At 34.1% G+C, this 21193-nt stretch overlaps 1 protein-coding gene across 1 annotated transcript in view; it reads right to left on the bottom strand.

Moving 5' to 3' along the window:
* Positions 1 to 520: 520 nt before the first annotated feature.
* LOC123708665 (voltage-dependent T-type calcium channel subunit alpha-1G) overlaps positions 521 to 21193 on the bottom strand; it is a 98741-nt gene continuing 78068 nt past the window's right edge. The window contains exons 8-37 of the mRNA XM_045659484.1: positions 19222 to 19498; positions 19060 to 19152; positions 18646 to 18878; positions 18005 to 18119; positions 17536 to 17625; positions 17058 to 17211; positions 16420 to 16613; positions 16044 to 16227; positions 15753 to 15963; positions 15473 to 15682; positions 14565 to 14682; positions 12509 to 12664; positions 12304 to 12438; positions 12041 to 12211; positions 11364 to 11567; positions 10452 to 10738; positions 9869 to 10032; positions 9544 to 9707; positions 9121 to 9226; positions 7877 to 8013; positions 5694 to 5839; positions 4346 to 4538; positions 3934 to 4083; positions 3411 to 3572; positions 2558 to 2776; positions 2160 to 2352; positions 1436 to 2005; positions 1077 to 1306; positions 839 to 1003; positions 521 to 683 (exon numbers count right to left, since the gene is read on the bottom strand). Coding sequence (XP_045515440.1) covers positions 642 to 683; positions 839 to 1003; positions 1077 to 1306; positions 1436 to 2005; positions 2160 to 2352; positions 2558 to 2776; positions 3411 to 3572; positions 3934 to 4083; positions 4346 to 4538; positions 5694 to 5839; positions 7877 to 8013; positions 9121 to 9226; positions 9544 to 9707; positions 9869 to 10032; positions 10452 to 10738; positions 11364 to 11567; positions 12041 to 12211; positions 12304 to 12438; positions 12509 to 12664; positions 14565 to 14682; positions 15473 to 15682; positions 15753 to 15963; positions 16044 to 16227; positions 16420 to 16613; positions 17058 to 17211; positions 17536 to 17625; positions 18005 to 18119; positions 18646 to 18878; positions 19060 to 19152; positions 19222 to 19498 — 5473 coding nt within the window. The 3' untranslated portion in view covers positions 521 to 641. The remainder of the gene's footprint in view (positions 684 to 838; positions 1004 to 1076; positions 1307 to 1435; positions 2006 to 2159; positions 2353 to 2557; positions 2777 to 3410; positions 3573 to 3933; positions 4084 to 4345; positions 4539 to 5693; positions 5840 to 7876; positions 8014 to 9120; positions 9227 to 9543; positions 9708 to 9868; positions 10033 to 10451; positions 10739 to 11363; positions 11568 to 12040; positions 12212 to 12303; positions 12439 to 12508; positions 12665 to 14564; positions 14683 to 15472; positions 15683 to 15752; positions 15964 to 16043; positions 16228 to 16419; positions 16614 to 17057; positions 17212 to 17535; positions 17626 to 18004; positions 18120 to 18645; positions 18879 to 19059; positions 19153 to 19221; positions 19499 to 21193) is intronic.

Here is a 21193-nt window from a genome sequence, read left to right as displayed (position 1 = left end):
GGTAAAGGTAAAAAGGGAGTGTAAATGATTCCAAACGACATAACACTTATTCACAAAACCACTCGTAAATGTTCATTTCACAAAATCTCCGTAACAAGTTGAGGCAACCGAGTTCAAGCTTCTATAGTCTTTTACTGCAAATCCTTGAATAGGAAGAGGATCAGGAAGAGCAAGAGGGTCCACGGGCAATGGGGTGGGTTTAAATGTAGACTTCATGGTGTTGCTGCGGCCGGCCATGCCTGGACTAGGAACCGCGCTCTGATAACTCCACTATGTCATCAGGTTCTGGTCGCGTGGGGTCTATTTTCCTTCTTTCCGCTATGACATTTCTTATTTTTTCTTCCTCTGTTATAGAAGGATCGGACCTATCTGTGTTTGATCGAAATGAAGCGCGACTCACCTCACTTGGCGTCGCAGATTCTGTGGAAGGCCTACGCTTTGTTTTATCTCTTAAGCTCTGTCTGGTAGAAGGAACTGCAAGTAACACTGGAGCTGGACGAAGCAATCTGGCTTCCTCGCTCCGTAGAGAACTTCTCTTATCAACTCGCTGTCTACGATTTTGGGCGAAAGAGTCTCGTCTTGGTGGGCTTCCTGGCTCTAATTCATCCACATCGTCTGCATCTATGAATCGGGCATCTTCTTCATATAAAGCAGGAGCATCTGTTGTCGATTCCTGTCGCCGTCTGCTAAAGGCATGAGGAGATAGTGAGGCTCTTCTTTGTGGAAGAGCAACTGGCAATAAAGCGTGATGAGAATGTAATGTTTTTCGGCGGCGTGGAGATGGTATGATCTGATGTTTTGGTTCGCTGTATGTAAAATTAGCGGGCAAAGAAGGTACCTTATTTAAAGGCCGAGGGGGAGCTGTACATTCTTCAAGTGCTCTGCAAAGAGCTCTGTCTTCTTCATCATCTGCTTCTCTTTCCAGTTCACGCTCGAGTTCAACGTCCATATCGATTTCATCTTCCATTTGTTTGTGAGATTCTTCTAGGTGTTTCATAAGTACCTGTTAGAGTTATAAATAATTACCTTTAGTCGTGTTCGAACGAAATATTATAAGTTATATTTTAAATACTTACAGCCACAACAACGTTGACGAGGACAAACTGGGCCATCAATACAAAAACAACAAAAAATATGGGTGCGATAATAGTAGAGACGCAACAATTTCGTACACAGTCAACAGAACTGTCGCAGTCTTCTCTCAGTGTGTCTTTCATTATACCGTTCCAATTATCGCCGGTCGCCACCCGGAATAACGTTAGAAATGCCATTCCGAAATTAGCGAAGTGGGCATGTTCACCGAGACCTAAAAATAATAGTACAGTAATTGTGAATCATATTTGTTATTTATTATTAATTTTAGGCCCACTTTATGCTAAGCAAATTATTTAAAAGTTCAGCCAAAGTTAGAGGGATTAATAGTAAAAAATATTACCTTGGCAGGGAATTTCATCTGAGCATTCTAAACGGCCAAACAGTTCCACGCCTAAAGCCGCAAAAATAAAAAAGAGTAGAAAAAATAATAATCCCAAATTCCCAACTTGAGGAAGAGCTTGCATTACTGTGTCCAGCAATGCTCGTATGCCTTTCGCCATCTTCAATAGCTTCAATACCCTTGCAATCCGAAGAACACGCATAACTCTCATAATTGTTGGATTTATGGGTATTATATTAGTCTCTAGCTCTTCTAACACAATACCAACAATGGATAGTATAACGATGATCACATCCAGTTGGTTCCACTTGTCTTTGAGGTAAATTTTGAAGCCGAGTGCAACGAGTTTCATCACCGCCTCGAGTATGAATACGGCAGTGAAGAAGTAGTTGAAAATTTTTAAAGCGTACTGCAGTGCGGGTGGCATTCTGTAATATTCTATTGCCATAGTGACAACGTTCAGACCAATGACTCCGGCAATGGCTAAATCAAAGTATTTCGAAGTAACAACATTGTGCACAAACAGGCGTGTTTGTGAATAGTCGGAATAGTACGGCCTTTGATGCATCTCTGGAAACAAATTGAATTTTGAATTTCGCATAAATATTTAAGAGCGGTATTTTATTACTTTTCACCAGTATTCAAATTTAAAACTTTAGGTTTGTAATAATTAATTAATAAAGTACGTTATAGAGACGTTAATTAAAACAGTAAACTGACTAACTTCGTCTCTTTTTCTCCATCTGTAAAGCTCTTTTCGCTGCTCTTCTCACTCTTTCCTCTTTCTCTTGTTCTTCACGACATCGATGGAAGTTCTCAACCACAACTCCCACAAACATATTCAGAACAAAGAATCCCACTAGTAGGATAAAAGCAATGAAGTAAAGGAGGCGCCATTCTGAGTAGTTCACTATTGGCTGTTGATAAAATAAGATTATAGTGTGCCCTGCGTACACAATTAAATGCAATACATTTTATGTGGGTAATACTCTTCTATAAAACATATATTTTTCGATACAATTTAATACAAATGTAGCAATTTTTTTATTCAAATAAGAAAATAACTTTTTAACTAGAAACTTTTTTAGCAATAAATATTGGTTAACGACTATATCATCCAACCTGTTGATCAACGCCGACCGCATCAAGCCCTGTATACATGATATTGACCCAACCATCTCTCGAGCTGAGAACGAACAACGACATCAAAGCCTTCCCGAGATCATCGAAATTGTATTTCCTGTTCACCCACACGTTCCCCTCTATTGCCAGACAATCGGATTTGTTCTTTACAGTCTTGATGTTGGCGCCTTCACAATAGAAGAACGCCCCTTTGAACAGCTAAAAGGAAAGAGGATTATCGCTAAGAACCTAATGAAACGTAGCCGATAGTGATAGAAGCCTATTAAAATAGAATAATATATATAATAACAATTGTATTATTATTATATAGTTAGTAGTGGTCTCATATAAAATTATTACGATGTTCTTAATAAAATTTTAAGTTATATTTCTTTTGGCGCGTTAGGGAAAACGATGAGAGTATTTTTTTTCTATTGTTAGTGTCGTTTTTTCTACTAATAAACCTAAAGATAAAGATCTGAAGAAAGAAGAAGAAGAAAGAAGATTTATCTTGAGACGCCAAAGAAGTATAAATTCTAACGCGGGTACATAAGTACACATACGTTATTTTTTATTTGAGAAGGAGAAGGAGAAGAAATTACGTCAGTCTTCTCGCGAGTTTCCCTAACAAGAGAAGACTAGATAAGTATCCAAATCATGTGAATATAATAAGATGCCGCACCACAAGCGTCGGGGAGACACCTAAATAAATTAAAACTTACACTTATATTTTTATATAATACTAATAGATATTATTTTATTGTTGAATATCTACATTAAAAAAACAGTGGCGAACGTTTCACGATGAATTATTTGATATACAAAACGTCGAATGAAAATCAATAATGTTTACCTGAACTCCGAGAATGCCAAATATAATGAAGAATGTACAACATATTAACACGATATTTCCGATAGGTCGTAATGATGATAATAACGTTTGAACAACCAGTTTTAATCCGGGAGCTCTATTGATCACTCTCAAAGGTCGTAACGATCTTAACAACCTGAAGACCTGTAAAATTAAAAGGTCAAACAAAACTAATTTTATCGCTTTAAAAGTTAAAGATAGGGTTATATTATCGGTTATATATCTTAGTGCTTATTTCTCGACTAACTCACACTTTATGTCTATTGAAAGCAAGGCATTGCCAAATTAAAAATAGACTCTTTTCTTTTAAATTGTAGAAAATGTATTTAAGATGAATAAACTATAACAAACACTTTTGCGTGTAGTGATCTGCTTGTGATTGGTATCTTGTCATCTTAAAAGTCAGGAAAGTTATAGAAAGTCAGGAATACCTATAAAATCTAGAACTTATCCAATAACATTTTAGGTACCAGACTATAAGCGATAAGATCCCACATTTACTTACTCGTAATATTCCAAATATCCTTGGGCTCGATTCTGATACTAGAGACATAAGTAAATCGATAATAGATATGATGACTAATGAGCCATCCATAATATTCCACCCCGAGGTGAAGTATGCCTCAGAGCCGTAAAACATTCCAGATGCCACAACCTACATCAGATTACAATATAATATATCGATTCTAGAGTAATTAAATTATCGTGAAATCATAAATGTCAAGACATATTTGTCGTCAATTAATAATATAATTAAAATGACTGTTTTCAAAATGTTTGAAACAAATCTTTTTATTTCTATTCCATGAGAATTCACGGTTTTCGCTGCCAGTAGCGAGTTTTAGATCCCACAAAATGTGGTCCACAATATTCTTTATTTGATGCACTTTCAAGTAATGTAAGTAAAAGAAACTTGCCTTTATGAACATCTCAACGGCAAAGACCACAGTGAAGACATAATTAGCACTCGATAAAAAAGCTCTCTCCTTAGAGTCTGGTGGTATATTCGGTCGCTCCATGGCAAGTGTGATGCAATTAAGGGCAATGAATAATAGCACTATATTGTCAAACCAACTTCGGGTTACCATCCATGTGCAAAATCTTCTTATCCTGAATAACGATTTTGAAATAAAAGCAAAGCGTTAATTTGATAGGATCGAATTCGAGGAAAACCAACATCTCGCCGAGGGACCACATAATTTGTTAGTTATTAATTTAATATGTTTTTGTTCTTTGCTAAACGAAGATCAAATATTTAGATCTAAAACCTACAGGCATATTTTATTTTTATTACGTTTGGGATGATCTTTTTATATTAGAAAAGTTCAACTCCCTTGGCTAAACTTTTTACCTAACCAAAATGAGACTGACACCGATTGCAGATATTTACATCTTACTACATTTTTTACTCATATTATATGTACAACTCGTATGATGAAAACAAATTACGTTCTTTGGGCCATTTCAAATAAAATCTCTAAAAAGTTTTCTTATAAAAAATAATAATAGAATTGGTTCTAAAAAAAATATAGTAATATTAACAAATTCATTTTGATTCGGCTACAAATCTATTCGCCTACACGCTTGTGACACAAATGGCGGTTATTATCACAGATCTATACAATTTGTTTACCAAAACTCATACAAATAAGGACATCTAAAGTAAACAATTTATTGCCTCTCAAGGTTATGAGGAGGGTAAAGCAGTTTCGTGTTATTGACAAATTATGAAAGGGACTAATAAGGATTAAAGGAATTCTAAGAGGTTATTGCTACCTCTCAGAATCCGCAATCTCTGTTAATTGAAATTCCTACAATATTGTGTGTTACGTGTAATTTTAGACCGTTTACGTACAATAAGAGTAAATTCAAAGTTGGGTAAACTAACTAAGTACTTGTCGTATATAGTAATAATAAAATCCATATTAAAAAAAAAAAAATTAAAAAGTGTTCCTTTACGCATTATATACGAATCGCACGGATCATATTTGTCAGGTAGTGTTATATTAGTAAAATTATTATTAGTACAGACACATTACTATGAATACAGTAAGTATGTACACTATTCATGCATGCATGGCTACTTATTGTCTATACGTAGAATAAATAAAATAGGGCCTAGTTCGACTGTTACGTCTACGTTATCTGCATATTTCATTTATAGTTTATAAAGAACCGCTTATTTTATTTCTAGTATTACAAAGGCCAGTCAAATAAAGTGATACTTATAAATTATTAACTTATGTATAAAAACGAAACACTTACCAATTACCCGGAGAAAATATGTAAAGAGAATAATCCTCTTTTTCTTTAAGACACCCTGTCGGCTCCATAAAGCGAAAAAGATCCTTAAATCTAAATCTGCTCCGGTCAAACCTCGATGAGAATATACAGACATTGTTTATCGCCACCTGTAAGTAATTTAAACTTGGAAAATATTTTCTCAAGTATTAACAACGAATTTTATGTAGCATCGTGGGAGTAACAAGAATATTTCTTTGTTTAACATTGTAAGCTTTTTCATTTCATTTATTTAATATTTATAATCGAAAGTAAGCGTTGACACAGATATAGTGTAATAACCTAAGTTAATATGCAAAAATGTTTGCTTGTTGCATTATGATTTATAGTCATTAAAAAGAGAACCCTGAGTACAAAGTCAATTTTATTAGCCGAGTAGCGAAACGTGTATACAGCTTTAATAAAAAACAAAGTCATCCAATTAGATGTGAATGAATAAACATGTAATTATTTTACATACTTTTGATTACTATTGAAAATAGTAATTTGTTCCATCAATTAAATTATAATTATGATTACATTTTAAAGGCAAAGGGCTTGTATAGCGTAGGCGAGTATTTGGACCATAGATTTGACACCGATTGTACATAATATTTCTTTGACATTATTTTATATTCTTAATAAGACATTCTAAAAATTTATATGAAATTTGCGTGCCTATTTATATATGGCTGATTCTGCGGATATTTGTAATTGATCGATCTAACCACTGTACCACTATCTTGGCAAATAAACGATTATTATTATTCTTTTTCTCAAATTAATAAAAAATTGCTAATAGTCTATTACATTGTTTTCACGTTATAGCACCGTTGAATAAAACCCGGCAATTTAACTGTCACTGCTGTTATGTACTATAACGATTACAGTCAAGCCTTTCTTTATGTATTCAAAGCTACTAATTTCAGGACGGCATTATATGACGTCAGCCATTTACGCCAGACCGTAACCTGTGAGAATATAACACTAATTCTATAAAAACTTTTTATTGACCAAGCTGGAACTTTACAAGTTAGGGAAGAGATACTTGAAGACTTCTTCTTGCTAAAAACTGTAAGAAGAGATAGGATCAAAAAATAAAATACTTATTCAATCTTGCGTTTTTGTTTGGTTGGTTGTTAATTTTCATTTTTGACATTCGTCTTTAGAGATTGACTGTTGAAATTTACTCGAAATGTCGAGTAATGTAATAAATCCAGGTTTACGAAATAAGAAAGTTGTAATTCGATTAATGTATTACGATTTTTGTTAAAAAACATACTATGTCGTTAATAAGTAACAGACAAGAGTTGTAAGTAAAACATTAGTGAGCGGTCATTTGTCTAGCGGTTCAGAAAATTGGTTAAACGGTTTTCTGACATTTAAGTTTCTCCATTCTTTTAAAGCGCACGAAAGGTCGAGATAGCGTGACAATCATCGTCTCTTCAGTAGCTTACTTAAAGTGAAATTTAGGTTCGTGTGAACCTAAGTTCGTAAGTGAAACTCGTACACCCTTGTGTACGAGTTTATTTGTAATATTTCCTTATTGTAGATTGACCTTGATTCTGATTCCAGTTTAATAATACATTAAAACTAAACATACATCGTACTTTCGGCTATCCTCAACTGAATACAAATATATATATATATATATATATATATATATATATATATATATATATATATATATATATATTTTACTTTTCATATAAAGTCATATATTGTTTAAAAGTAAACAATGTAAGGGAAAGGAAAATGTTGGCTGCCTCCCGATATTTGTTCCTAATAACTCGTCAACCCTTGACGTTTGAGTGACGTTACACTCATGTTTTTTATATATACATATACAGATATTTGTTAAACTATTTTGCATAAAATGTTTTAGTTGTCGAAAATAGCTTTGTTATAGTTAATTTTAAATCATTTGAGAGTGCATTTCCATATATAGTACGTTTGTTAAAGGAATTAAGAAAAAATAATCATTCCAGTAATGCACAATGTATATAATTTATAATATAGCACATGAACTTCACTTGAAATTAGAAAGAAAATAATACTTAACAAGGATTTCACGAAAATAATTTAGGCACTAGAGATTACTGGCGGGTGCAGTCACGGTCAGCAATGAATAGATTATATGTAAGGAACAAATAATAGTTTTCACTTACCTCTTCATTAATTTGTTTAATTAATGGCAAAGGTTGGTTATTTGCTCTGGGCAATGCTTCGTTAAGGGCTCGGGACGGTAATTGCTGTTGACCGCTTGGTATTAAATTACTCGCTTTCACCTCCGACACTGTTGTTACTAAAATCGATATTTTAACTTTTAATTGATATGTTAGCGTGGGTTATTTATACAAAACTCTATATGGTAGTTTTTGATACTGTTGCATAATAAGGGGTTGTTAAAACATGTTGAGGGAGTGTTTTAAAAGCAATAAAACGTGTAATGCCGCGCAAAGCGGGCGCGGCCACAGATAAGGAAAAGGTTTAATATGCCATAGATAAACATCACATATACCAAGTACTTATACTAGGAAGTTTGGAATAGAGTATAAATGTCAACACAAATGTGAATTTTGTATATATATGTATACCAACAATTTGTCACTTGCTAAGCTGAAGTTACTCCATGGAGCCTGTTGGTTTGGTCGCAAAGCTCCGATTACTCACTTTAGATGGATGGTTACGGCACAAGGGATTTCTAGGCTAGCTCTTTGATCTTACGCTTAGGCGGTACAATAAACTTTTCCCGCGTTCGGTTAAACTAAACGCATAAAACCGCTTGAGGTGATTATATACCAAATTATTTAAACCTTGAATCTGCCAGTCGCAGACGAAGAAAGAGCAAAACAGTATGTAATTTTGTTCTAAAACTATCTTATTAAATGGTATATGTTCGCGCTAAATCGGTGTCAATCAAAGAAGGATGACAATTGTCGATTTGACTTTGACACACGAACCGGAGATGGTAGGTGGTGGTGGTGGTGGTCCCGGTGTAATGGCGCAAGGGAGTTAAATTTTAACCGCTGTCGCGTGCGCACTAAATATTTACCGCTACCGTATAACATTTACTTTTTTTATGATTCATCATTGAAGTATCCAGTGTTTTAGTGAGATACGCCACCGTTGATGGTAAGTGCTAGTTTTAGTCTTATCGATTATTGGATTTCTTTTTTTATTATACTGACACGCGACAGCCAAACCAGCGCATATTATTTCACAGAGGGAAGGGAGCATCCTGGATATAGCTTCCGGATAACCAGGCCCACACAGTAAATCTTACATTCATATCTTTACAGGTCAAAACCGCCATGTAAAATTTTTCTTATACAAACTCACTGGAAGGAGAGACGTTTACCCGCTGTGCGGCCTAAGCAATAGATTACAGTTTCATAGTTAAATGAATTACCTGTCAAAAGGTCATTAGTTAAAGACAGTCTGTGGGGAGGTGCTTTGGCATCTAATCGAACAGTTGAATCCGACGAAAAACCCGCCTCTGGAGCTTTCCACGATACCTAAGAAATATATAAGATATTATATAAATTGTTATAACCTTTTAAAATATTGACACTACATACGTATATATGAGGAAATATAAATGTTTCACGTGATAATAAAAAATAGCCAGAGTGAAGTTTCAATTAAAACAGTAATTGGTTTTAACGAAAATATATAAAAGGTTTATTTACAGCCTAGTAGTATCGGAATATTATCTAGACTGTTTTTAACTTATTTCTTTATACTATTGTGGGTTCAATATTTAGAATAGAAGGTCGATAACTCTGCTGCGCCATAAATACGTCGAACAAACACAAATAAACCTTACACTTACGTCAGGTAGTATTGGTGTTGCATGGGCGGAAACTCTTCTTGCTGGTGGAGCCAAGACTCGCACTGGGAGCTGGCCTCGAGTTCTATAAGGCATCTCAGACTGCGTATCATTCTTTATGACAATAGACGATGAAAGCAGAATGTCATTTCTTCGTAGACTTGAACCTGGAATATTACTTATATTAGTATGTATAAAAGAGAAGATTGCAAGTGGAATGTAATATGTATTTTTAGAGTGAGAGAGACCAATTAACATGTCACTTAAAACAATACCAGTTTCTAATGTTCTAATAATTGACTAGAATAATATATAAAGATAATAATACCATTGCAAGCAATGTGATCTCGTCCATTGTTCAGTACAACAGCGTCAGAGTCTGAGCCCGTTCTTGGTTTCTTCTTTCTTAAACTTGGCCTGGACAACCTCCAACTGTATCCACGCTGTACCCTACATTTATCTTCTCCAGTTGGGGTTGTTATGGTAATACTTCTAAAAAATATTTATTTATGGAAACAGTGTATAACCATAGATTCGTGGCCAAACAGATTAAAGGCCTGTTTAAAAGCCAAAGATGGCGATTTCGAATAGAATATTTTTTTAAATTTTTATGTTGAGACTTTAATATATATGTAGGTATACATTTTAATAATATTACATTAATCTTTTAGAAACTAGTTACAGAAATAGGTACATTCCATGAGGATCATTCTGAGTCTGCGTAACCTATGGCCACACCAGCCATTATTTATGCACCACCAGTGCATAAATAAAGGCATGGTAAAGTGTGTCAGGCACAGAAGGCTGATCTAATTTGACTTTAAATTAAAAATATATAAATTGTAACGTACATTATTTGTATTATTATATTGTATTTTGACTTTAAAAGTTAAAAAAAACCTTTATCCTACCTTTGTGAATTCAGCAAGCTGGATTTATCGCTAACATTGAGGCAGTTACCCTCTTTAGCTATTGTAACTTGCAGGTTCTTCTCCGGTATCATCGGTGAAGGGAGCGACCTTGGTGTTGTTGGAGTACCAGGCGAAGTGGCTCTGGATGGCGGTAGTGCTAGGGTGAGAGGTGGAGGGGCTAAAGAGATAGGGAGTCTGGCCTTTTCGGCACCTAAAGCGGCTGCTGCGGAATGTAGGGTTAGGGTATAACTATTTGGAGGCTTTAGTAAACCTGGTATACTGGTACACTGTAACAATATAGAACGCCGTTATTAAATATCGTTCGCTTACAGTATACGTAGAAAATAATAAATATATTTTTTTTAAACGGGTCAAAAGGGCAGGGCAATGTTATATACGTATCTCGAAGGTTACTTCCATTAAGAATATATGTGATCATTATTTATTATTTTATAAAGGATATATGATAATTTTACACATTACAATACATGTCTTTACTTATATTGAGTAGTCGTAACGTAAGATTGGTTCGTTTGAAATATATTAAAAAAACTCTAGTGATGCCAAAAAAAAGTCCAACTAAATGTAATAAAAATTTAAACATCCATTTTTTAATACATTTCTATAAAATAAGTGATATTTTTTAGAATATAACATTGTCTTTATGCGAGTACTACACATTTCAATAAAACTTAGAGATAGTCTTGCTGCCCACGATTGCTCAAAATCACTCGAATCGTCGACAGTTCACATGTCCAAACGACAAATTTTCATATTTCGAGAACCTGGGACAGTAATTCTAAAGAGCAATAGAAAGACGTACTAAAGCCCCAATGAGCTGTCAAATGTGGTTTTTAGGATTCTCGTGTTATTCAAATGTATGTGAGTTATCATATTAGAACTAAAACTTACGGAAGTTCGGTCGATTGAATCCAAACTAGATAACATTGATGATCTCTCCAAGCTAAGAGCTACGTTGAAATCTTTGAATGATGCTCCAGGCTCTAAAGTAGTGGACGGCGAGTCTTGAGGTGTCGCGGCTGTGTGAGTGATCATAGGCACAACTGTGCTGTTGCTGTGTTCGTTAATTGAACTTGACGCTAGCAATTTAGATTCCTGAAATTTTTAAATAAACTCGAATTGTATGATTCATCTTGATAATAAATTAAAAGCTACGTTACTAATTGACAACGTCTGGTTTACTATTTGAAATCGAATTTAAAATACTTTTTAGATACTTTTTAAAAGTTTAAAATTTATAAAACTATTAACACATAATTTTGCTATTTATTTATTAAGAAGAAACAAACAGATATATGCCTTTAATATAAACAAAAATAATAAAAAACAAATGGTATTTATTATTTATATGATGTATCTTAGAAGCTTCACAGACAGAAACCTAGTTTCAGAAATTCAGAAATCAGAAAATATAATTAAATATAAACATGACAGCAGAACTGTAGACAAGTAGAATATACAATATTAAGTAGATTACACATAAGCAGACGACATATATACTAATAATAACAATGAATATAACCAGTTATCATGTTCGTTTTCATAAGATTTTATAAATCATTTCAAACCTTTTGTATATTGCATTTGTTGGAGTGGGCACAATCTTTACATAACGTTGGATTATGCGTTGCGGGTTTTGGTTTTCTTTTTTTTGATTTCATTACTTTTTCTTTATTATTCGGGTCATCTTTGGCTTTTCGAATATCATCCGCAGATTTCCAGAAGTTTTTAATTTCATTCTATTATTAAAAATAAGCAGTTATTATTGCAAATAAAATAAAAATAGAGGAGTTTTTTATATGATTGATGTTATATAAATTTAATAATTCACCTGAGAAAAACTGTCGCTCGAGTTCTCTCCGGAGTTTGAATCATTGTATTGTAATTCGTTGTTGTCGGAGAAACATTCGCTTGATAATTTCGATTTTGCCAATTCCCGTTGTTCCCGTTCCCGTCTTTCATTTCTCTAAAAGTTATAAGTTAAAATATTTTAATGTGATATTTTATATTTATGAAAAATAAATACCAACACATACCTCTGAACTAAACCCTTCTACCAAAATAGCAACAAGTAAGTTAAACAATACATAATTGCCGAATGTCATTAATGCGACAAAGTATAACGCGGCCCAGTGGCTTGTTTTTTCCATTCCATTAAATAAAACAACGTTCCAATCTTCTTGTGTCAACACCTGTAAATATCGCAGAGGGGGATTACAATTTGTTCAATTTGCCCTTTATTCTACCACAACATTTATCCAAAAAATATTAAAATTTCAATAAATAATAAGCGAGGTGTGCTGTCGTCACATTGTGTTCAAGTCGTGCCTCATTGTTGTATAAATTGTAAAGTATTAAAACGATTAACCAAATAAAAATTATAAAAATAAAATCATTGTTAGTACTGAGCGTGTTCGTGTTATCAAGTTTGCCAGTGTTAGTGTTAAAATCACATAGTTTGAAACGTAACACAGACGGCGGTTGGAGTACACAAGTAAAAGGGGGCATTACCTAATTTACAATTTACGAAGCAAGATGCACTAACTACAAAGCGTTCCTCACTAAATGTTTCTATTTACTAACAGTCTAATTACAAACATAATACATCAACCAATCCGAGTTTCTCGTGTCTTATCGCATTCTTGATGAAATTAAATTAAATATTTTAGTAAAAGTTTACGAGAAACACGCATCTAACTATGTAAATCGAAAGGGGTCGCAAATAAATCAACAGTGTAACTGTCTACCGGTCTTTCAAAGCTTACCTGAAAGACAGTGACCGTAGCCCATAAGATGTTATTAAAATGTTTTCTGTCACATTCACATTTGGGATGATTCGATATGATCTCAGGGCAAGTACAATCCCTCTCGGTGCCATTGTCTTCGTTGAACTTGCAAAACTTACCACCGAACAAGTACATGCCCAGAATACTGCATGGTGAGCCCGATGAGAAAATGAAAGAAAAACAAAATGCTAGGCGCAAACGCCGCGACCGAACCGTACTTATGATGTTTTTGTGTACACGATGGTAACACTCTTACATAAAAACTTCAGAACATTTCTTTTCTCGGTTTTAGATTAAAATATTTTTAAGCGTGTTACCCTCGCTAAAATTGACTACCAACAGTATAGTTAATACCTATGAAATATTGTTAAAAACGTAATTATTACAATGTTATTCTGTGCAACTTCCCCAATAAAATATTAATATTAACATTCATATTTATATACTGCCTCATTAAATAAAACGATAGATGCCATAAAAGTATAGAAAAGAAAGTGCAGAGTTCATTCTTTAAATTCAGTCATAGTGATTTGCCATTCAAATTGCATTCGTGAGTTTAACGTAATGCAGATAAAAATTTAAATAATTTTAAGGGCTTCAAATAAGGTGGGAAATCAAAGGAATTTTGAAATAGGCAAGTATGCAGGAGAAATTTCGGAAACAAAATTGTCTTAAAATAAAAACATGCGAAGTGATGCTATTTCAAGATTTAATTTTATAAGATTATTTTAAATAGACGTAAAATAATAGAAGCAGCATGCGAAGTGACAGATAAAATTGGTAAACCTGAGTACAGTTGTAATAGTGGCCATAGAAGACCTGACAAAGGTATTATCCGCGACTCGGTTCGATCGACCTCACTCTACCCTACTACTCAACCAAGCTACCTAATATATTATGTGCTCGTCAACGTGTATGGGATTACTGAACGATACCTCGTTATATGATTGTGATACTAGATGATGTTGGAGCAATTCGTAATAAATGTTTTGCTATTTGTTTTCTATGCGACACTATGCTAGCTGTTATGCGACGGAACGCCTGTCACTATGGTGCAAGGGTATAAGTTTGTGATAGGATACGTATACATTCAAAAAGAATTAGATAATTATTCTTGCAGCATAGTGGATAGATTGTGTACTCGCGTGGTTAGTAGATTAGCCATCACATGACAATTCATGGTTAAAAGGAAGGTCTGTCGTGAGTGTGGACTGCTGACCGACCCGAAGGTAAGCGTTAAGTATATTGCAAGTTCTGTCTGTTTTTGAATTGTTTATTAGGATCTTTAATTCAAAATGTTCAATACCTGAAATACCGTGACAAAGGCCCACAAGAGAGTATCAAAGTTTTTTCTGTCGCAATCAAGATCGCCATCTTCATCTTTCTTGCAGAATTTGCACCCGAAGAGGTTCATACCGAGGATGCTGAACGTTATCACGCAATATACCATTAGATAAAGGAACGGTTACTTAATTTCTTTTGATACAGTAAACAGAAAGAAACGAAATAATTATATCTAAAATGATTAGTGATAGTGAAAATAAAACTAGCGTAGATAAAGCGTTAAAGCGTGAGTAGAACTAAATTATAATAAATTGAAGAGAATATTGTAAATAGTGTGAATAGTAGTGTTTAGTAGACATGTTTAACTAGGAGATATAAACACAGGATAGAAAGAAATAGGTGAAATCACTCACAGTTAAATAGTGCACAGGTTAAAGGATGCGGGTGTAACAGTTAAGTAGAAAATTTCATTTTATGTTTGGATCCATATAAATCTTCGTTTGCTATGAAAGAATGAATTGGCTGTAAAGCGATCGGTTTAACCATCTGCTTTATTCTACTGAAGCAAGTAGTAACTACAGGGATAAATGATATTTAATATAAGGAGACAAAGCTGTGATTGGATGTCGAAATTTTTGAAGATATTGTTGATACGTAAATATAGATACAAAGTCCGGATATTTTAGATAGTTCTGAGTGATTTGAAGGCGGAGTAGAAGATTCCCCTTAAGAGTTGAAAATACTAATATAGCAGCAGTTTTATGTAATTTAATAAGATTTTTAAAATTCAATATTAAAATGAAGTTTTTGTTTTATTATTGGTATTTATATCATGCATTTTATTTTATCGTTTGCTTATATTAATTTTATAAATTGCTCCTTTAAATCCCCATTAATAAAATGGAAGCCTTAAAGGCTGTTAATATTTACCTGAATATGAAGATAAATAGAACTAGTAACGAGAAAAACACAGCGACATTATCCATTGTTCTCAGCATGACGAAGAGTTGTCTTCTTAAATTTGGCATAAAACGGACTAGTTTCAATATTCTAAGTAATCGAAATGTACGCAACACTGATAGCCCTGAACTTCCTGCTAAGTCTTGCTCATGTCCCACACTTTGTGTAAGCTCAAATGCGCTGCACAAATTAAAGGGAGTTAAAAATGAAAACAAAATAGTAAAAAATGAATGACCTCTAAGAACAATACCTCAATATTACTATGACACCGTCAAACACGTTGAACCCATTCGAAATGTATTTGAAAGGACCTTCTGATATTATTTTAAGAATCATTTCAACAGCGAATATTGCTGAAAACACCACGTTACTGATTTCCACGATGACTGTCAGTTCTTCTGGTTGATTGTGATACTCTATTCCCATCGACAAAGTGTTTATAAGAATTGCTAGGAGGATACCTGAAATTTTTAGATTTAATAATTAAAATCCTTGTAGTGATACATATATTATTTCATTAAAATATCTTTATGTTAAATACCCTGCTGAAAGTATTTGTGGTTGACAATCGCTTTAATGTGCTTCCTTAGTAGCGATAGGAATTTATTGAAACGTTTCCAGAGACGGGAGCAAGCTTTTGTAAATCGATTCTTTTTTGTTTCTTTGGCTGCGGCGTCTGCTGCTATTAGGTCAGCGCAACAAGAAAAGTCTTCAATTTCCACGATCTGTAAGAAGTCCACAAAGTAATGTCCCTAACTAATACATTTTTATTATTATGTTTTTTACAGGTAGGTCACTTAAAACTAGTTGCCTACCATCGGCCATGGACACCTGCAACACTTACAAGTGAAGATTATCAGAATATTATAAGAATCAGTGATACAACAAGTACATAAATACTATATCAAATGTTTTACCCTTGTGTCTGACTTCTCATCACCAGCTCGTTTACTGATGCCCTTGGTAAGTTCTTCAAAGAAGGAGTCCAAAGCCACCTGTCCCGTAGGTAGAGCAGCGGATAGAGCTCCAGAGAGAGCCAGAAGCTCCTGACAAGACATAGTTCCACCGGCAGCTGCTCTCTCTTCGGCCGACTCTGCCGGCAGGTCGAATTCTACGCCCCACAAATAATTGTCGCTACAGTGCAATGCTACTATTTTCATATGCATATCTAATCGTATTACATATTTTCGTTTCTATTTCTAACATCTATTAATTTACATTGTAAAACACGAGGATTTTTTGTATAATCTTTAAATGATTGTTTTATAAAACGCTTTAATGAGTCAACGCCATACGTTTTCATTATGATCCGGCATAGTTTTGGAAATGAAAAAGAAAGAAAGGAAAAAGACACGGTTAAGGAAAAGACATTCATGCCCGTCTAGATCTACTCTCTCTAGACTTACCACTTTGGCTCTTAAGCCAGTCACGTTGACTCAATGAATCTATAAAATTGTACTCATTATTAACATAGGAAATGAAATTCTCAAGATTAAGGAAGACAAAATAAGGTCAAAACAGTTTTGAATTTAGATAATTGTTTAAGTATACGTACCGGTTTGCGTCATTTTCTCCGAGGAGCACAGATTATTGGGGTGAGCCAAATGGGGTGCGTTCGGAGCATGAAGTAGAACAGTATCGCTAAACATCACTGAAGACCGGCGTCGGGCGAGCGAAGGCGGCGATAGTAGCGAGAGATTGGATGCATTCTAAATTAATTGAAATTCGTTGTCAATTTATTTCAATATACATTCCAAATCCAAATCTCTTTAAAGAGACCATAATCACTATTAAAAAGTCACGTTATGTGGTAACACAGAATTAAAAAAAATATCTCCACATGATTAATTTCAGAAGAAGCAATATGAAATTTGGTTAGTATTTATCTGTAGATGTATAACATTTATTTATTAATACTCGTCTAAGGATGGAACATTGTATAGTCAAAGATAAATCTCAAATACAACCACTGTTTTAACACACAGATCCGTTTATCGCACAGGTGATATAAACGAAATTATTTCGTTTATTACCTCAAGATCGGCTGCGGAGAGCGAGGGAACGCGCAACAGGCTGGGTCTACTTAGTGGCTCCTCTACGTCCTCCGTATTTTTTCCATTACCCTGTTCACATTTAATTTAGTATTATTACATACTCTGTTCACGTAGACTAGCGTCTCATATAGGATGATGATGATTCTGTAACACTCAGAGTATGTTTATTTATTTGTACTCATTTTTCCTTAGTCGTTCTAAACAGTTGTTCAGCCCTTTAATTTAATTAGGAAATTTATAGTTCGTCGAGTATTGAACTCTATATTTATAAATGAATTATGTTTGCATTACTGCCACATGTCTCATGGCCTTACCAAGGCCCAACAGATACTTAAAACCAAATGAAAAGGTGACAAAGAAATAGGTAAATGCCTGCTGGAGACTGCAAGACAGCTTACTACTACTGCTAAACATGGGTAGCTTAAAGAAAACAATTTACACAAACTACCTGTGGATGTAGTTTAGGACAGCGCGGGTGGTGTTGTTTCGGTCGATTAGCTGGCAACTGCAAAGTTTCTCGGCTTGTGCGCCAACGGAGTTGTGCTCGTTGATATCGGTATACTCTAAAATAATACAATTCGCTAAACTTTCACAGTGCTATTCATTAACGGAATGTAAACATCTAATACAAAGTTATAAACTTACTATTTAAATATTATATATATTTTAATATTCAATTGCTATAGCTTTATAGAAAAATAAACGGTTGTTGGGAAAGCTTATTAAATGCTCATGTTCTTAGTGCTGTGTTATAATGTGAAATACGTATATTGCTTAACGCTATGTTTAAACTTTGAAGGGTAGATGTCTACAGTCGTAAAGTTACGTACGGACTAAAATTTGTAATAAGCGTGCGACGAGCGCATCTGTGAAAATGATATAAAAGTTTTTGCGTGCTGTCCGCATATTGCACACATTTTATACATTACATTTTAGCGTATTGTCTGCTAATAATTTTTTAAATTACAATATTCCTTTAGAGTTGTAAGAACAAAACAGAAGTGGAAATATTAATTCAGGTTTAGAAAAGCTACTAAATAAGGCTTATAAATTTTGGAAGAAATGAAATAAAATTATTTCAAACCTCACCTTATTTTCTTCGCCATTCTCCGTTTAAATCTTCTCCACAAATGGGCTACGTATTTAACAATTTCTGCATAACAGGTGGCTGGTTCACTGTTATTTGTAGACGACGCCAAAGTAGATGACGACGTGAACCGAGCTCGTTCAACTCGCATTCTTTCCATTTCACGTTTCTTCGTCTCACTGAACTGTGTCGCGATTACGACAAGGCAAAGATTGATCATGAAAAATGATCCAATCTGAAATTCGATTTTCGTTTATACATAATTGGTGTAAGTTACAATTACAAGAAACATGTTTGTAGACCTATGATTATATAGTAAGAACGTATATACATAGTTGCTAAATTATTCGATTTTTTTCATGTCAAAATGTCAATAATAACAATTTTAACAACTTTCAGCCAAGAAATATACTCACAACTATCAGCAACACAAAATAAATCCAATCCCAAAAGCTATGTGCGTCCTGTACATAATACATGATATCCGTCCAACCTTCCAGAGATATAACCTAAAAAGGCGATAAATCCGATTACCAATAAATTTCACTTTTTACAACTTTCCTTTAGCAAAAACTTACCAAAAATATTGCGACCCAGGCGAGACCGATATTGTCGAAGGAAATCGTGCCTTGGAATGGATTCGATCCTCGTTGGGTACAGTTTGTGTAATATTGATTCCAGTTCACGCATGAATTATTTGTGGGAGTGTTGTAAGAGAATGGTCTTGCCGTCTCGTTACACACAACAGGCCCGTATCGGTATGGGGGGAAGTTTCCACATTGATGCATCCCGCTGTCTGCCGGCGTTGTGCAGATGTAATCTAGTTCCTTCGAGAACTCGTAGTAGAAGGATATGCTGTGAGAGAAATCGAACGATTATTACAAAATAGGAGTTTAGAGAATATAGCTACTTGCCGCGTAATACCTTTACTGGCTTTTACTTTCATAACAATTCTCGATAGAATTAATTATGTAATCATTAAGGTGGTGGTTTTAGTTTGACATATTTTTGATATATGATGAAAGACGACACATAAAATATAAATTTCTATAAGGAATTAATGTGCTTTACAAAAGCGATGTGATATCCATGAATCAAATAAAAGCCATACACTGAGACCCAATTATGCTAATTCAAGCGTTATAATAAATCATGCGATTATTGAAACGTTCAATGGCATACTGAAAGGTCATGCAGACAATGAAAGCGAAGGGGAAGGATAAAGGTAAGAATAATTAGTAACGGATTTCAATGTAATTGGCGATTAAGGATTATTTGGAGAACCAGGTGAAAGTGAACATTGGGTCGTAATGATTAAGGTAACAGTCGATTCTCGTTAATGGCAGTTGGAGCGAACTTTAGACATTAGACTTATGGACTTAATAGTAACGACTAATGAAAGCCAAAAGTTTCCGTTAAGTATAAACAATACGTTATTTGAGACACAACATATAACGTTTTAACTGGTGGAGGTTAAAGCTATGTGGGTTTCATTCCAGATATTTGTTTAGAATGTAATTGTTAGATTGGATGTGTAAAATAAGTAGTATAAGAAGTATAAATGTATTATTATCAAATACTTATAATGGGTGAAAGTTTTTAGTATTGACTTTTTTAGTAGATCTTTATGCTGAAATTGAACTTGTTGTCTAATTGCGTCTTTAAGCGCTGTTTCTCTTGCTTTTTGTAAAGACAATGAAAAATATCAGTATATATCATTTGTATGGTTCTTTTATATTTATAATTGGAAATATCAAAGTATTTGTGTATACTGTCCAACAAAAGGTAAAAAGTAAAAGTGTTGTAGTAACAACTGTCATATATTCTCAAACTGGCAGTTTTACGTGTACTTGAGTAATTAAAATGAAAGATGAGGTAAGTGTTGTGAAAGAATGTTAAAATAAAACTGCCAGTTTGGAGAGGGAAGCAGATACAAAAGCACATCTGGACGGCAGATGTGTATAGGTACACGATACAACAAATCTGAACGTTTTTAAAAGAAACACATATTTTCCGAAATTCTTACGAGTTGACTCGGACGCGCACCCTGTACCATTCAGACAGGTCTCTGGAACACAAATTGATGATGTGGTGACGGATGTTATGTTCCTACGATATTCTACTTTCAATTATTATATTATTTAAGTCAAGAATATGTTCCACGTCTCATAAAGAACTCCCACTTGCTACTGGCGTATTTATGGACACATATTTTTAACTGCTATAAAACATTTTCCAAATTAATGGCCAGTTTCTCATTCATCACACATATATCATGATAAAACAAACCAGAATTCTAACAAAAATATGCATGTATGACTGCGTTTAGGATGTTTTATCTAATGAATATCAAAATCGGCCATTGTTTACTGTTTAAAATGAGTTAAATCCATGTGTAGGTTATGCAGGATAACTCTAGAATCAACTTTCGCATTATGAATCATGCGAGTGTAACAATTGTATTTCATGTAAATTGACGGAATGCAATATTTAAGTGTTAAATGTAAGCCTCATCGTGCATTGTGTTAAAGTTAATGATTTATATGAAAT

The sequence above is a fragment of the Pieris brassicae genome, chromosome 4, assembly GCF_905147105.1.
Source record: "Pieris brassicae chromosome 4, ilPieBrab1.1, whole genome shotgun sequence".
Classification (NCBI taxonomy): Eukaryota; Metazoa; Arthropoda; class Insecta; order Lepidoptera; family Pieridae; genus Pieris; species Pieris brassicae.
The sequence above is the reverse complement of the archived record's forward strand: the minus strand, read 5'-3'. Positions and strand labels throughout refer to the sequence as shown.